Source organism: Oryx dammah, unplaced genomic scaffold (genome assembly GCF_014754425.2).
Source record: "Oryx dammah isolate SB20612 unplaced genomic scaffold, SCBI_Odam_1.1 HiC_scaffold_9, whole genome shotgun sequence".
NCBI lineage: Eukaryota > Metazoa > Chordata > Mammalia > Artiodactyla > Bovidae > Oryx > Oryx dammah.
The window spans coordinates 10098953-10115016 of NW_024070193.1; the positions used below are offsets into that span (position 1 = coordinate 10098953).

At 50.1% G+C, this 16064-nt stretch overlaps 2 protein-coding genes, 1 long non-coding RNA gene and 1 pseudogene across 3 annotated transcripts in view; 2 read left to right on the plus strand and 2 right to left on the minus strand.

Moving 5' to 3' along the window:
* The window catches only part of LOC120868246 (TRAF interacting protein), an 18274-nt gene extending 4322 nt beyond the window's left edge, over positions 1–13952 (minus strand). The window contains exons 1-10 of the mRNA XM_040246975.1: positions 13757–13952; positions 8697–8754; positions 8117–8200; positions 6058–6097; positions 5019–5146; positions 3740–3834; positions 3212–3325; positions 2379–2466; positions 1549–1638; positions 978–1066 (exon numbers count right to left, since the gene is read on the minus strand). Of these exons, the coding sequence (XP_040102909.1) occupies positions 978–1066; positions 1549–1638; positions 2379–2466; positions 3212–3325; positions 3740–3834; positions 5019–5146; positions 6058–6097; positions 8117–8200; positions 8697–8754; positions 13757–13854 (884 nt within the window). The 5' untranslated portion in view covers positions 13855–13952. The remainder of the gene's footprint in view (positions 1–977; positions 1067–1548; positions 1639–2378; positions 2467–3211; positions 3326–3739; positions 3835–5018; positions 5147–6057; positions 6098–8116; positions 8201–8696; positions 8755–13756) is intronic.
* Positions 12014–12870, plus strand: LOC120868432 (annotated as a pseudogene).
* Positions 13953–14047: 95 nt separating the features above from the next.
* Positions 14048–16064, plus strand: part of LOC120868280 — a 7213-nt gene continuing 5196 nt past the window's right edge. Inside the window, exons 1-2 of the long non-coding RNA XR_005722186.1 lie at positions 14048–14104; positions 14657–14698. This is a non-coding gene — a long non-coding RNA (uncharacterized LOC120868280). The remainder of the gene's footprint in view (positions 14105–14656; positions 14699–16064) is intronic.
* The window catches only part of CAMKV (CaM kinase like vesicle associated), an 11551-nt gene continuing 10777 nt past the window's right edge, over positions 15291–16064 (minus strand). The window contains exon 11 of the mRNA XM_040246971.1: positions 15291–16064. This exon is cut by the window's right edge and continues 979 nt beyond it. The gene's annotated coding sequence lies outside the window, so the exon portion shown is untranslated.

Here is a 16064-nt window from a genome sequence, read left to right on the forward strand (position 1 = left end):
GCAGGGGGACATGGAGCAGGGGGACACGGAGAAGGACACGGAGCAGGACATGGAGCAGGGGACACGGAGCAGGGGGGACACAGAGCATGGGGACACAGAGCAGCGAGGACACGGAGCAGCAAGGACACGGAGCAGCGAGGACACAGAGCAGTAAGGCAAGGGGTGTCCTGCTGCGAGGGGCAGTGCGACTGGCCCGAAGCCTGAAGGTCCACCCCGCCCACAAGGCCAGCTCCATGAGGGCTGAGTGCAGAGGGTCCTGGGAGGTGTTTGGCAAGGGAGTGGTAAGATGCCCAGGGGTTCCTATGCTGGGCAGATGGGAGGGGTAGAGGATGGGTCCCAAGCCTCACACAGAGGTGGTAAAAAGGGAAAGGGTCAGGGAAGCAGCTCCTAAGTTAGATAGGCAGGCTCCAAGCAAACGAGTGGATGTGCGGCAGAGGGACCATAGTGATTTTCCAACATTGAAAAGTGGCTCGAATAAAAGCGGCTGGGTCGCTGGGTCGTGTTTTCTGTCCGGACCACCAGCGGGCCAGCCAGGCCTGAGGACCCTCTCAGCCTGTCGGCTTCCGGGCGGCCACACAGGCAGCCAGCCATCCCTCGGCCTCTTGGCTCCCTCTGCTGGCAGCTCTAGTGTGCTGGTGCTGGGACCAGAGGAGAGCTCTTTTGGTGGGTGGCTTCATGTTTGTTTCAGAACCTGGGTCAGGCGGATGTATCAGGTGGGCTGCTCCATACACAGGATGCCCCTCCCCTTTCCCTGACCATCCCCAGGGCCTTTCTGGCCTCTCTTTGTCAAAGCCCAGGGCCTGCCTCAAAGCTGTGTTCCAGCTCAGTCTTGGCTGTCACTCAGGCCAGGAGGTCCACAGCCTTCTGGCCGACCTGGGCCACCTACCCCCCCCACAAAGCCAGAAAGGGTGAAGACACCCTTACCAGGGAGCTCCTCCAGCTTGGAGTCCCTGTTCCACCCCAGAGGGTCAACGAACCTCTCTAAAACGAGGCGGTTGATAGTTTCACTGTCTCCTGGTGGCAGCTTCAGGGTTTCCTGCAGTATCGTCAGCTTTTTTTTCAGGCTCTTCAGGAAGGAAAGAGAAGAGTGTGAAAGAAAGGCTGAGGCACCAAGTCCAGAGTGGCCACCACAGACATTAGCAGTACGCATGAAAAGCAAGCCCACTGGGACCAGAACAAGGCCTGAAAGTCAAAATATCAGGCTCAGGAGGCCAGGACCACCTGACCTCAGAACCCCTCTGGCGGTGACCTCCTCCAGTGACCTCCTCCTCCTCCGGTGAACCCCCCTCCTCTGGTGACCTCAAGGATGCAGGTACAGGACAGACTGTGAGCAAGACCCTTGTGCTCTCTGTCCTCTGCTGAGGAGCCCAGGCTTCAGACCAAAGGCCAAGATTCCTGTCCTGACCCACCCTGCACCAGGAGGATACAGGGAGCCCAGAGCTGCAACCACTGACTGATGCAGGGTTTGTGGGCAGAACTCACCCAGCCCACATCTTGGAGGGCACATAAACCACCCTTCCTTCCCACCTGCTCGCAGATGTTCCTCACCGCGATTTCCTTGTCAGCACTCTGTAAGTCCTTCTGAGACGACCTCAGCTCCAACTTGGCCTGGTCCAGTTCAGAGCAGACTGTCTGCAACTGCAAAAAAGTGTAAGGAGTGAAGGACAAACACAGGGGTGGCTGTGTGCCCCACCCCCACCTGCTGCTACACTAGCTCGTGGGAGCCCAGACCCAGGAGGAGCGGGGGACACAGGGAAGACCCGAGCTCCATGGGGCTGGACCTTTGTCTTAGTCTGGCAGCGTTCATCTGGAGCAGTCCAGGGCTCCTCCCTACATCTATGCCCTGACATGCACCATGCCCAGAAATAAAAGCAGCTGTGTTGACTGATTCAGGTTTCACGAGGCCTTCTACAGGGAGTCAGTCCCCTGGTGGTCTAGTGGTAAGAATTCTGGGTTTTCACTGCCACGGCCCAGGTTCAATCCCTGGTCAGGGAACAGAGGAACAAGGGGAATAAGCCAAATGGCAAAACACAGCACACACACAATAAATAAATAAAATAAACAAACCACAAAGAAAAGAACAAGAGGCCTCCTACTCTAGGCCTGGAACAAAAAACATGGCCCTGAAGCCATCACATTTGTGCCCCAGCCAGCTGAGAGGTACCCAGAGAGCAGAGGTGTGCAGGTGTTGGGGCGTCAGTTGCATGACCTGCCACCCTAAGCAGACAAGCCATGCAAGCCAGAGTTAGTGCCTAGTGAGGACCAGAAGCCAGTCTCTGAGTCATACCACAGCCCCAGGGCCTGGCCTAGGAGACGCTCACACGCATGACAAAAGGACAGCCACCTCTCCCCTCACCCTCGGCTCCCCATTCAGTTACCTTGCTTCTGGAAGAAAACAAGTCCTTCTTCAGTTTGTCAGCTAGCTCCCCTGAGGCCTTCCGGGCCTCTTTTAGATTCTCATACTCTCTACGAAGGGACCAGGGAAAAGAGATGTCAACCCAGGACACCCCCTGGTCAGACCGAGTCACAGCACCAAGCAAACACAAAGCCCAGCCCAAGCCCCCGGCCCTTCTCCTTCCAACTCTGACACCGGAGCCCAGCAGGGACCGGCTGGCACTGCAGGGGGTCAAGCACCCCAGATGCTAAAGAGCTAGTGAATCGCTGTTTCCTGCCTGCTTGCAGGCACTGGAGATTTGAGAGGGTGTGCAGGAAACCCTAGCTCCACTAGGAGGCCCCCTACACCAACTGGCTGCACACGAGGCATCGGGGATCCTTCATACCTGTCAGCCAAGTGGCCCCTTTTCTCCAACCCCACACCCATGGGAGTGAACACCTGAGCTAAGTTTCTGATGCAAGCCAGGCGGGGTCAGTAACCGCGTGCTAATGGGGAACAGGCTCCAGATATCAAACTGGAGCATGGCGAGCTGTGCCAACCTCCTTAGAAATAACACTTATAATTCACATGCAATTCTCTCAATAATTCTGTGAGGCAGGTTATTATTATCTGTTCAGGAAGCTAAGGATCAGAGACGTTAAGAAACTGGCTCCTGGCCACACAGTAAGAGGCGGGATGTGGTTCAAATGAAAGCAGCAGGGCTCCAGAGCCTGCTCCTCACTCTGCCTGCTCTGCTTCACGAGAGACGGGCAACACGCGGAGGGGCATGGCTTGGGGGTCATGACTCAGCTTGGATACCGGGGCCAGAGTACCCACTTCTTGAGGGACACGCAGAACACAGCCAACTGCTCCACCGCGGACTGTCCCACACCCATGTCTCGGATCATCTCCTCTACCTCAGGCCGCTGGCTCTGGAGTAGGAGCTCGATTCTGAAAAACACCCGGCCCACGGCATTTAAAATCTGGAGGCTGATGGGTAGGTACCCAGTGCAGCTCTGCCTCCCTTTGCTGCCGTTGCTATGGAGACAGCCTGAGCTGCTAGGATGCTTTAGCAGGCGGCTCTGCCCAAAGAAAGGCCCCAGGGCAGAGCTTAGCACAGCTGCAGGGATGCTGCTGAGGGAGAAGGGGTGCTGACAGAGGGTCTCAGGTCAGGGATGCTCACGGAGAAGTTCTTGGAACAAAAGCCCTGCCAGGTTTCCCATGGAAAGTGGAGGAGCCCGCAGAGGCTGAGTAAGGCCTGAGCCCCCCGTGGCCTACAGAGAGCTGAGCCATCCCCTGCTGCAGCCCTGAGAGCTGTGCCCCGGGGGTGCAAGGGCACAGGGTAGGCCCCCACTCTAAGCTCACCGCTCCATGCTCTTCATCTTGCTCCGGAGTCGGCGGGCCTCCTCCCGTGCTTGCTTGGCCTCATCCTGCTGCTGCTCCAAGTACTTCATCTGCTTCTGAAGAGCAAACGCACCCCCACATGTCTGTTGCTTGGTGGCTCCCAGGGGCCAAGGCTAAAATCGCCGAGAAAACTCCACCCTAGAACTGTCTGCTTTTGAAAATACTGATAAGCATGTGCTCTAGCCCCAGGAGGTAAGGCTCCTGGGCCCCACTCTGACGTGTGCTTTTGCTGCTACGAGGCCCTGGACCAGCTGCTTTCTCAACCCCCTGGCTTGCTTCCTCCTGAGATATGTCTTACCATCAGCATAGCCCACTCTCAGCATCTAAAGGCCTGGTGGGGGCTGCCAGCGTCCAAGGACTGTGTAGGAAGCTGAAGAAGCCTGGAGCAAAGATCCAGGCCATGCTATCCATCAGCTATGGACAGTTGCCAGGGTAGGACAGCTGCCCTCAGCACCTGGCCACTTCGTCTCCGACCTGGAAATGCCAACACACTCCTGCTCTGCGGCCAGGTGCTGGTCCACTCCTTCCTTCCCATTGGCCAGGCCACATGATCCAATCCAGCCACCAAGCAGAGCGAGAAACGGCGAACACCCTGGGGTCCTATCCGTTCACCCGGATGGGTCCATTTCCTTCTCAAATGGCATCCGGCAATGACTGGCTCCTTCATATGAGGTCAGAATTTCAACTGTGGATTCAGATCAATCACCTCCTGCCCCTTGGAGAGCAAGAGGCTCACCAACCCAGGCTGATACAAAATTCATCTGGGTCTAGAGCCGCTTGCTCTGCAGGCTTTGATCTGCCCGGTCAGCTCAGCACAGCCGACTTCAAAGGCCCCCTGCTCCTCTCTGGGATGCTGTTTGATCTGGCTCCAGAGAGCAGCCCAGCCAAGGACAGGCACGCTAATGGAAGGTTCTTCAGGCTGGCTTTGTCAGTGGAGTACAAACCACTTTGGGAAACCTGGCCTAGGCTCACTGAGGTCTTGGTTGAGCAGTCCTTCCACGAAACACTGGGCAGGCCTCACCTCTCCAAACTAGTACAACAACCACAGGTGCAGGCAATACGACCCTTTTCTCATGGGCTGGGTGGGAGGTCTGGGGAAGATGGAATTTCCCTCCGTTTTACAACTGTACAGACCACGGTATTGACCAAGGCAGACACAAAAGACAAGCCCACAGTGGGGAGCCCAGGAGGAAGACTGTATCTCCCCACCAACCTGTGCCCACGGGGGCTGGGGACCCACCTTGAGGGCGGAGCACAGCATCTCAGCCTTGTCCAAGGCCCTCTGCAGGGACTCCACAGTGGCATTGCGCTCGTCCAGCGTGTCCCGCAAAGAGTCAATGATGAGCTGGCTATCTCGTTTTTCCTTCTCTGCAGCAGGGGTACGGGACACAGGGAGAGGAAAGGCCTGTCTACTATGCCCTATGAGAACCTGGGGCCCTGGGCCCCAGCACCCCACCCCAGAGCCAGGTGAGGAACAAATCGTGGGCCACAGGTCAGGCAGCCTGCTTATCTCTCTGGCAAGCACCAAACCAGGGATGCCCAGCCATTCTGGGGATGAGACCCTTTTTCTGCTGCTCGGAGTTACTGGAGTAAAGATTTCACTGCTCCTTCATCCCACAGTCTAGTTAATTCATCATCCCAGAACTCAAGCACTGAAAAAGTCAAAATGAAAGTCCCTCTATCGTGTCCAACTCTTTGCGACCCCATGGACTATACAGTCCATGGAATCCTCCAGGCCAGAACACTGGAGTGGGTAGCCTTTCCCTTCTCCAGGGAATCTTCCCAACCCAAGGATCGAACCCAGGTCTCCCACATTGCAGACAGATTCTTTACCAGCCGAGCCACAAGGGAAGCCCAAGAATACTGGAGTGGGTAGCCTATCCCTTCTCCAGGGGATCTTCCCAACCCAGGAATGAAACTGGGGTCTCCTGCATTGCAGGTGGATTCTTTACCAACTAAGCTATGAGGGAAACCCTCAAGCAGGTTCCTGCCAAATCTTGCAGCAGAATCCTCAACTACAATACTCTGACCTGTCAGGTAGACTCCTCCCAGCCTGGGTCCTAAGCGAGCAGCCCCAGACAAAGAAGAGGCTCACCTCATCTGGGTGAACAGCATCAGTCACCTCCCTTTCCTTTCCTTTTCTGCCATCACAAGAGCTGATAAGACTTGGATATACCAAGCAGGGAGAGCCCCTGGATATGCCAGAAGGCTGAGGCCTTCCTCCCAGGCCTCAGTCCAGTACCCAAGTCAGGGGCTTCCCAAGGCCCCTGGGAACTCACCTTTCTGGGAAAGCAGGGCCCTGGTATTATCCAGTTCATTCTGCAAGGCAATACTCATAGTAAGCGGCAAGAAGGCATCACAGCTGGCCCCCACCCAGCCTTACATAAGGTCTGTGGGGAGCCCCAGGCGGGGACAATGAAGCCTGTGGGCCCAGAAAAGCATGAACCTGCTGCTCCTCAAGGCCAAGTGAGATCAACAAGGGAGACAGAAGCCTTGCTTTGTCTCTGAGTGTCTTTTTAAAAAGTTGGTAAAATGCAGATAATCTCAGGTATAAGACCCTAGGACAGGAAAAGAGGCATAACAAGGCAAAATAAGTGGAGCCTGGCCTGCACGGTCGGTTTTATGGCAGAAGCTTCCATCGCTTACTCGGGCCTGTGCCCATCTTGACATTCCCTGGCATTAGCTGGACCCAGTAGGGACACCGAATTGGGATGGCCAAGCACCCTGGGCCACACTGCTCCCTCCACCCTGGGTCCTACCTGCTTCACGGTCTACCCCCCTCCCAGCCCTAAGCTGGCTCTGTGTACCGGGACTCTTCCAGCCCCAGAAACCAATAGGGTAGGGGAGCCAAGACAATTCTGCACCCCTAGATGAAACCTCACCTGCACTAGGCTCTAACCAGACTGTTGTGAAGGTCAAACAAGCCTCCCTAAGCCCATACATATGTTCCACAGCCACTGCCACAGAACCACTGAGAGGCTGGAGCAGAAGAGAGCCCAACTCCCATTCAGGTGTCCCATGAACTCAACAACCTTGTGGGCAAGAGATGTATCTACTCCATAAGCAGGAAAACCAGGCTCAGTAGACGTGAAAGGCTTAGCCTAGGGTCTGTGATGGTAACTGGATGCAAAACAATCCTCATCCAGGTTACTCTTCCCAGGTCAATGAAAGACTCACATTATGACCAATACAAGGCCAGGCCCATTCGGGGCTACGCTCCTGTCGTCAAACTCTACTCAGGACTTTGGGGCAGGAGCTGTTGGTGGCTGAGCTGGTTAAACAGGCTGGACATCTCAGCTGGAAGCCGTGGGTAGAGAAGGGCACACGGGTTGCCTGAGAGCAGCTGCCAGCCCAACCTTTCCGCTAGTCCCTAGCACCTTCCACACCCAGGCAGGGTGCCTTCCAAGTCCTTGCTCCAAACTACTCAAGATTTTGCCTTCATGTCTCCCAGATATGGCTTAGAAAATCAGAAAGAACTGAAGCTGCCTTTGTTGCTTTTCTCACAAGGAGGACACGGCTTAAAACTGGGAGCAGTTACCATGACGATGAACACGTTAGCTTTAAGCACAAAAGCTCCACGTCTTGAAGCAGTGAGGTTCCAAGGACGTCACAGCCCCCCCGGGGGCCAGGGCCGAATGAATCCTAATCTGACAGATGCCCAGAAAATTAACCCTCAGAGTCCAGGTTCACTTGCAAACCCCAATCCCACTTCCTTGAGAGGTTTCTGCCAATCTAATCCCTTTGTGCACGAAGCAAGCTAAATCTTAGGCTTGGAGGGGAAGCAGTAGAAGTGTGGGAGGGAACGAAGTGTGGGAGGGAACCCAGTGTGGGAGGGAACCCACCCATCCTCCCCTGCAGTGTGGGTTTCCATCCTGGCTGCATATCTTGATTCCAGGGGCCCTGCCCTCCATTCCTGCTCTGGGAAAGACTCAGGCACCTGGATACACACCAAGCTGCCCAGGCAGTTGTGAACAGGCAGGTTTGCAAACAGTGGGTTCACACATCTTTCCTGGCTGAGGACTGGAAAAGATGGTTGTACATTCTTTGCAAGGTGAGGGGACTTCAAGGGACACATTCTAAACTATGGTCAGAACTGCTCTGAAATCCCAAGAGGAGGGCTCACAGTCGAGTGGCTCTCGTCCTCCCTGACAGAGGATTTCTCCAATGACTGGAACATCATCAATTATTCTCTGCTCTCACTGTCCCAGCCTTGAATTCTCTATCAAGTCTCCCCTTCCAGAACTCATCTCCAGACTCTAGGTACCCTCCCTGGGTAGGAGCAGAAAGTGAACTCTCAGAGGGCCTGGGATTCAGCGGAATGAGATAAAGTCTGGGTACCTTTAAGAATTCTGCATCTAAGACATTCTCCTCCTCCTGGGCAAGGTCAAAGTAGAGCTTATTGATAATGGTTCTTTTGCCGACCTGAATGAAAGAACAAGACACAGTGTGACTGCATAGCTGGGTCATGGGCAAGGAGGACAGGGAACATGCAGCCAAGCCCATCTCCCGCCTAACCTTTCACGGCACATCCCTTGGAGGGAGGTGACCTCTGCAATCCTGTAGGTGTCCCAAGCTGGCTACCACTAGTTACTGAGTCATGTCATTACAGATCCATGTGGTAACTGCTCAAAAGATACCCCAACTCTAGGTGCTGGGCATTACAGGGGAAAAGGCAGATAAGGAGACCAAATCTAGCCAGGTGAAGACTGGCCCAGGCAATGAGTCCATCTGCCAGCTCCCCTTGGGCAAAAGCAAGCCTCCCGCACCATTTAAGAGCACAAGTGAGGCTCAACCAGCCTCAAACCAGATGGTCCAGACAGGTCAAAGACATTGCTTTGCTTCAGAGACCTCTCCTCATCCTTGCTCCCTGGCGAGGAGTATCTTTAGCTGAGGAGTTTTTTCACCCCAGCAACTTTACCTGGATTCGGCACTGTGGGCAGGTCCGACTTGGTGCTGTCTCAAACCACTGAATTAGGCTGGAATGAGAACAGAAAAACAGACTGGTTTTAGGGGGAGACATACAGGCCAGGTAGCCACCCCGACCATTACAGCGTCTGTCCTGCTCCTCTCTGACCCATCACCTGCCCACCCAGGAGGGCAACACCTCAGGTAGTGATGGTATATCCCACAAGGCCTGACTCGTACAAGCAATCTAACCAACTGGCCCCCTTTTTTTTTTCTTGGCCCTTGATGGCTTGGACTTCTCTCTCCTGAGCTGTAATTTTATCAACTTTCTAGCCTTTGATTGAGGTCAAAGTCAGGGTCCCTCAGAGACAGGAATTATAATACTCCAAAGGGGTAACTTTCAAAGTGAGGGTAAACTAGAGGTAGCAAGCAAAAGTAAAAGTGAAATACAGCCCAGCTATGCACCATCGATCTGCCCTAAACGTTAAAATATTCTTCTACTAGGGCATTATCTGGTGGTCCAGTGGTAAAGGACTCTGTGCTTTCACTGCCTGGTTGGGGAACTAATACCCCACAAGCCAGGTAGTGCCGTCAAAACAAAATCAAAATGTAGTAGACAATCTACTAGTTGGCCTACTTGTAGACAATCTCCCCAGGGACCAGGGAAAAACAGCCCTTTTGGGAAGATGATACCATCTTTCTAGACTGCGGTTTTTTTTCTATAAATAATTTTTCAAATACATATAATACAAAGCTAACCATGCACAGTGAGGGAATACTACACAGCAATGAGAATGAATGAGTCTATAACTCAGAACAAATTATGGGTGAATTACATAAACGTAAGATTGAAGAAGAGAAGCCTGATACCAAAAAAAAAACAAAACCAGTAAATTGTGTTTAATTTCATTCACATAGACTAAAAGGTAGGCAAAACTCATCTATGCTGCTGAAAGTCAAGATGGTGGCTATCATGTGTGGAGGAAAGGCGGACTGGTGGGAGTAACTGGAAGACTGCACAGGGCCCTTGGACTCTTTAATCCACAGAGACTGGTAAGAGGCCAGAGGAGAAATTCAGGCAAGGCTTTCTTGCGACTGCACCAGGAGGGAGCAAAAACAAGCAACAGGTGTCCTTGCTTGCTCGCTGGGGAGAGAAGGGGAGTGAGGATCAAGTTCCTCATATGAGGTGAGTGCAGAGGGGCAGATTGGCAGGCTGAGCCACAAGGGTAGCTTAGGTGGCGGTGTGCCCACCCCTTTGGTGGTCCTGTGTGGAGGGATCCTGTACAGTACCCTGGTTTTGCTCCAGGACCTCAGAAACGGCAGCTGGGTTTTGGCCTTTTTGTATCTTCTTGTTCATAGTTTGCGCAAGCTGAGCGTGCATGTAGTTACTTTTAGTCCCTTATAGTTTCTTTGTATTCTGTTGTTTGAGGAGGCATTTGTGTAGGTGCAAATGCAAGCATTCTGGAAGAGTGTCCCAGGTCCCAGTCTTTCTCAGCAGGAGGTTTCTGAAGTGCTGATGTCTAGTTTCTTGCTCTGAATTCTGGTTGCCATAGGTGTGTTCAGTTTGCAAAAATTCTGCAAGCTATACATTTCTTATATTTGTACTTTTATGTATTATACTATATTTCAATACAATGCTTGGTTTTAAAGTAAACAGTTACCCAAGAGAAAGCACTGCATATTGTAAACCAGAACATAACCACAGAGACTTCAGACACTGGAATAGTCACTCACCATGACAGACACACTATGCCAGATAAACAAAAATTAAGATTGAAAATATCAATAGAGAATTTGAAAATAAAAGGTGACACATCAGAACTTAATACGAAATAAACAGAAATTCCAAAACTGAACAAATGGCCCAAATTAAGAATTCAATGGATGAACTTAATAGCGGTTTAGGCAGAGTTGAAGAATCAGTACATTGAAAGATATGTCAGAGGAAACACCGGGAATTAGAAAGGTGGAAAAATACATAAGAAATGATAAGAGATATAAAAGTTACCGTGAGGTCTAGGATACATATAATTAGAAGTTCCAGGAAGAAAGCATTAGGTAGAATAACGCCCTCACCTCTATGTCCTAATTACCAAAACTTGTGAATATGCTACCTTATAAAACAAGAGTAATTTGGAGCTGTGATTAAGTTAAGGAGTTGGGGAGATTATCCAGGGGTGTCTCATGTAATCACAAGCATCCTTATAAAAGAGACAGAGTGTCAAGAGTCATACAGAGAGGTTTGAAGATGTAACACTGCTGACTCTGAAGATGGCTAAAGAGGCCAGGAGCCAAAGAAGGCACAGTCCCACTTACATCTTCATTTTAACCAAGCAAGACCCATTTTGGACTTCTGACCTCCAAAATTATAAAATAACTTCCGTTGTCTTAAGCCACTAAGTTAGTGGTAATTTGTTACAGCAGAAATGAGATGTTAATATAGAAAGAAAAGAGATAATAGAATAGAGGCAATATATGAAGAAATATGGCTGATAGTTTCCCAGAACTGAGTAAAGAAATTGTTCCACAAGTTAAAGAAACCTCATGAATTTCAAGCAGAATAAATAAAAATACTAACAAAAAGTGAATTGAGGTAACTATATTATTGTCAGACAAAACAAACTTAGGTCAAAAAAGCATACAAGAGATAATGACTTTATATATTAATAAAAGGCTCACTCCAACAAGAAATAACAATTATAAACATATATATACCTAACAAAATAGACATGAAATATATATATGAAAGAAAATTGTACAGAATTAAGGGAGAAATAGCAAGTACTACAACAAAAGTTGGAGATGTTAATATTACACAATTTCAATAATGGATAGAACAATCAGACAGATGATCAATATGGAAACAGAAGGTCTGAACAACACTTTATACCAACTAACCTAACAGATGTATACTCCCCCCAACAATAGCAGAAAACACATTCTTCTCAAGTGCACACGGAACATTCTCTAGGATAGGCCATATGGTGGGCCACAAAACAAACCATAAAATTTTTTTAAAGATTGAAAATCACACAAAATAGATTTTCTGATTAAAATAGAATAAAACTAAAAATCAATAACCGAAGAAAAATGGAAAATTCACAAATGTGTGGAAATTAAACAACACACTCTTAGACAACCAATGGGTCAAAGAAGGAATCGCAAGGGAAATAAGAAAATACCATGAGATTAATGAAAATGAAAACATATCAAAACTGTGTAAGACAGCAAAAGCAGTGCCAAGAGGGAAATTGAGAGCTTTAAACACACACATAAAAGCAAAGATACCCATTACGATGGCTGTTATTAAAAAAAAAAAGTTTGGCAAGGATGTGGAAAAACTGGAACCCTTGTGAATTGTTAGTAGGAACATAAAATGGTACAGCTGACACAGGAAAACAGAAGGGCAGCTTTTCAAAACATTAAACATAGAATTACTATATGATCCAGCTAGTCCACCTCTCGGGATAACCCCAAATAAATGAAACTAGGAATCTGAAAATATATTTGTACACCAATGTTCATAGTAACATTACGCACAGTAGCCAAAACATGGAAACAACCCAACATCTATTAACAGATGAAGGGACAAACAAAACGTGTTATTTTCATACAATGAATAATAATCCCTTAGTCATAAAAAGGAGTAAAATTCTGAAACATTCTACAACATGGATGAACCTTGAAAACACTGTGCTTAGTGAAATAAGCCAAACTTAAAAGAACCAAATGTGATTTCACTTATATGAGGGCCCTAGAAAAGAAAAATTCATGAAGACAAAGTAAAACAGAGGTTTCCATGGGCTGTGGGAAGGGGGGAATGGAAAATTATCGTTTAAAGGATTCAGTGCTTAGTTTGGACTGATGGAAATGCTCTGGAAATAGTGGTGATGGTTACACAACGTTGTGAATGAACTTAATGCCACTGAATTGTACTCTTAAAATGGTCAAAATGGAAAGCATCTTCGAGCTCATCGAGTAAACATTCTCCTGAAAAATTTTTTAAATTTGAAGTTTTCATTGAAATTAAATGGTGGCAGACATGTCCAAGAAATATTGCAGGAATTTGATCCCTTTATGAATCTTGTGAGAGATGAATGTGTGAAGCTGGGCAACAGAACAATACTGAAATGGTGGTAATATGAGAAAATAGTATTATCATATCAGAAGTTTTGGAGCGAGTATAAACAAAGGCTGTGTTCACCAGAAAAATCAATTGCTTCCATATGTCCTTTCCAAAGGGCCTATTTTACTATGATATAAAAATCAGGTCATATACATTTTCATAAATTAACTTTTTTGTTAAGTAAGCTTTTGCAAAATGTTAAATGTTAAGTCATATATATATATATATATAATATATTGCTCCAATAGAATAGTGTATAGTGAAAAAAAAAAGGAAAAGGAAAAAATGGTTAATTTTATGTTACATGTATTTCATCACAATTTAAAAAAGAAATTCGGGACTCAGCCTGTCCACAGCTACCAGGGGGATCTCCCCACCAGCAATGCACTCAACAGAATGGTCCTACCAGTCAGCAGAACACCTTGATTCGAGAGCACCTCCTTGCCATTTGATGTTAATTTGGGTTTGCTTAGGTCAGTGAATACAGTGGCGCGTCTAACCAAGAAGATGACTCTGGACAGAATCATTCCAAACCACCAAGCAAACCACAACAAATCCAGTAGACTGTTGGCTACCAGGTCTGGCAGAAAACAAAGGGCTCACTAATGTGGTGAAAGCATCTGCACGAACAAATAATTTTGAAACCACATTTCTCTGCAAGCCAATCAAAGAAACCTCTACTCTGTCTTCATTAAACCAAGCCTTGTACCTCCCCCGCATCCCCACTCTCCAACCCGCAGCCTCACTCAGCTCAGCTGTCACTTCCTTGGGGAAGCCTGCCACACAACTCGCCTCTGCCCAGGTCAGGAACTCTCGTGGGATTCCCATCTAATGCCTTCTTCATCATCAGTCTGGGGTCCAGGGACGGGTCACCCGGAGCCCCGACACCCCACAGTCCTGTAGCCCTACGGGAGCGAGGGCCCAGCTCCAACACAGCGCTCACTCACCAATGCGAGTGGAAGGTGTGGCCGCAATGGATGGCGGCCACGTCGCGGGAGTGATCAAAGAAGTCGGAGCAGATGGTGCACAGGGCACGGATAGGCATGATGACTGGTCTCGAGTCGCCGAAGAAGCCAAGGAAACGGCGACGGGTCCAGCTTGGCGGCCGTGCCTCCGCGTCTTCACTAGCTTCGAATTTGGCTCCACGGCTCAACTTCCGGGAGAGGATCGGAAGTGGCTGCACGGAAGGTTAGGTCCTGATTGGAAGAACCCTCGGGGGGCGGGGCTTAACGGCCCCGCGGCCGTAGAGAATCCTGGGGCGGTAATTCTCAGGCTGCTCGCAGTTGAGACTGCAGGTACAGCGGGAGCGCAGCTTTGGATTGGTACGGCGACCAGCTAGGCTGCTAGCCGGCCCCCTTTTGGGGGCAACACAGGGCGTTATGGTCCCAAGCCAGAGGTGGCTCGAGGTGCGCTGGGCACGGGCTTCTGAGCCCTGTTCTCTCAGCGCAGCCTTCTCTACTCTCTCGGAGCAGAGTAGGGAATGGGACGACGGTCACGATAGATCGGGTCCCCTGGGCTCTGGGCGGTGCTTGACAGTATAGTGGAAACCCATAGTTCCCAGACCGAAAAAATGCTGCATTCTCTTAGCCCTCCTTTCTGAGTGGTCCTAGAAGGATGGACACAAGTGCTAACCACTCAGGACATCTCAAGCTCACGTCGGATCTATACAAGCAAGACTTGATTCCCGAGTTTAGAGGTGATTAGAGGTGGCAGGGTCAGTATCCTGACTTTAGTCCTAGCTCTCGGGAGGATCAGTTTTGCCTCGGGACTGCAATAGAGTTGTTTTGGAGGCCCAGTTGCATCTTAGACAAGTGACTAACAAACCTTTTTTATTATTCCCACATCAGAGTTGTCTTTGGGATCCTCTCTGAGGAAGAGCGGCATCCCTGGTGAGTTCACCTGGGCTAATCTCGGCTGGAAGGAGTACTCCTAGTTTTTGTGATTAACTGTTTTTAGTAGTATTACTCCCCTCTTCCCAGAAAAAAAAAAAAAAACTTATACACAGCCCCATAATGTAAAGCTTATCTGTTCCACGTGAAGTGGACCCGAGTGAAGTCCTTGGAACCTATGTGGAAAGCCACTGTGTTGTTTACAGGAAGGAGAAATCAACACAAAGGGCAGGACAGAATCATTGTGTAATGCCTATCCTGCACCCACTCCACAACCCAGGGAAACCCTCTTTGGCCATGTACAAAAGGTCTCTCCCTATGGTGGGTGGCCCTCAGCGGGTTCCAGGTCTCATGCCTAAGTCGAGACAAGGACTCCTTGTTCAACAAGACTTGTCAGAACAGTAGCCTCACATGGTTTTCTAGAGTCCGGAGGACCCCACCCCTAGCATCAAGGACCATCCTGTGGCATCCCAAGCAATCCACATGGCACTGAGCTCAGACCACTACCAACGAAACTACCCCCAGCCTCTACCCTCCCCACTGCCTTCCAGGGGCCCTCCCCAGTAATATAGAGGAAGCAAAGGCGAGAGGGTGGCCAGAGGCTTTGGCAGAGTGACATTTATTTGCCAGGTTCAGCAGGTACACAGCCCACCGACCTTCATACACCAGAGCAGACCCACAGGCATGCAGGGAGAAGGGCAGGACTACCCCCGAGTGCCAAGCAAGGGCTGGGACCAGTGTGGCTGCCTGCCCAGGCTCTAGTAGGGTCTGACAAAGGGCACCTGCCAGGAGCCTCCATTAGGAAACTGGGGAGCTTTATTCACTCCCTCATTCCAGCAAAAGCAACTCAGCGTGGCCCAGAGACACCTGGGCCTCTCTCTAAGCCTTAATAGAAGGGGAAGTGGGTCATAAACATAGAGTGTTCCTGTCTATTTCACTGTTGAATTGAGAGAGCAGAAAATCTGGCCCCGTGAAGGGCAAACCCCCAAATCAGACTACGGGACACTGCCAGGCAGCAGGCCCCCTGCCTGGGATGGAGAAGACTGTGGACTGAGCCTAAGGGAGCCCATCTGGGAAGAGCCAGCGGCAGCTGTTCTTGTTCGGCCCAGGGTAAGGACCCAGCTAGGCTGGTACACTAGGTCCTGGGTGTGCACTCTGCCCTCCCAGATCTCATCGCCACATCCTTACTGCTCCTCCTTCCCCTTGCAGGCTCCTGAAGCGCAGGGCACAGGGCAGCCCACTGCAGGACCCAGGAGAGCAGGAAAGAAACAGCGCGAGGGTCTTAGGAGAGACGTCCCAGGGACAGAGGTGGGAGCTTCTACCCTCCAACTCATTCTCATTCACTTCTGAGGACCCCCATGGCTAC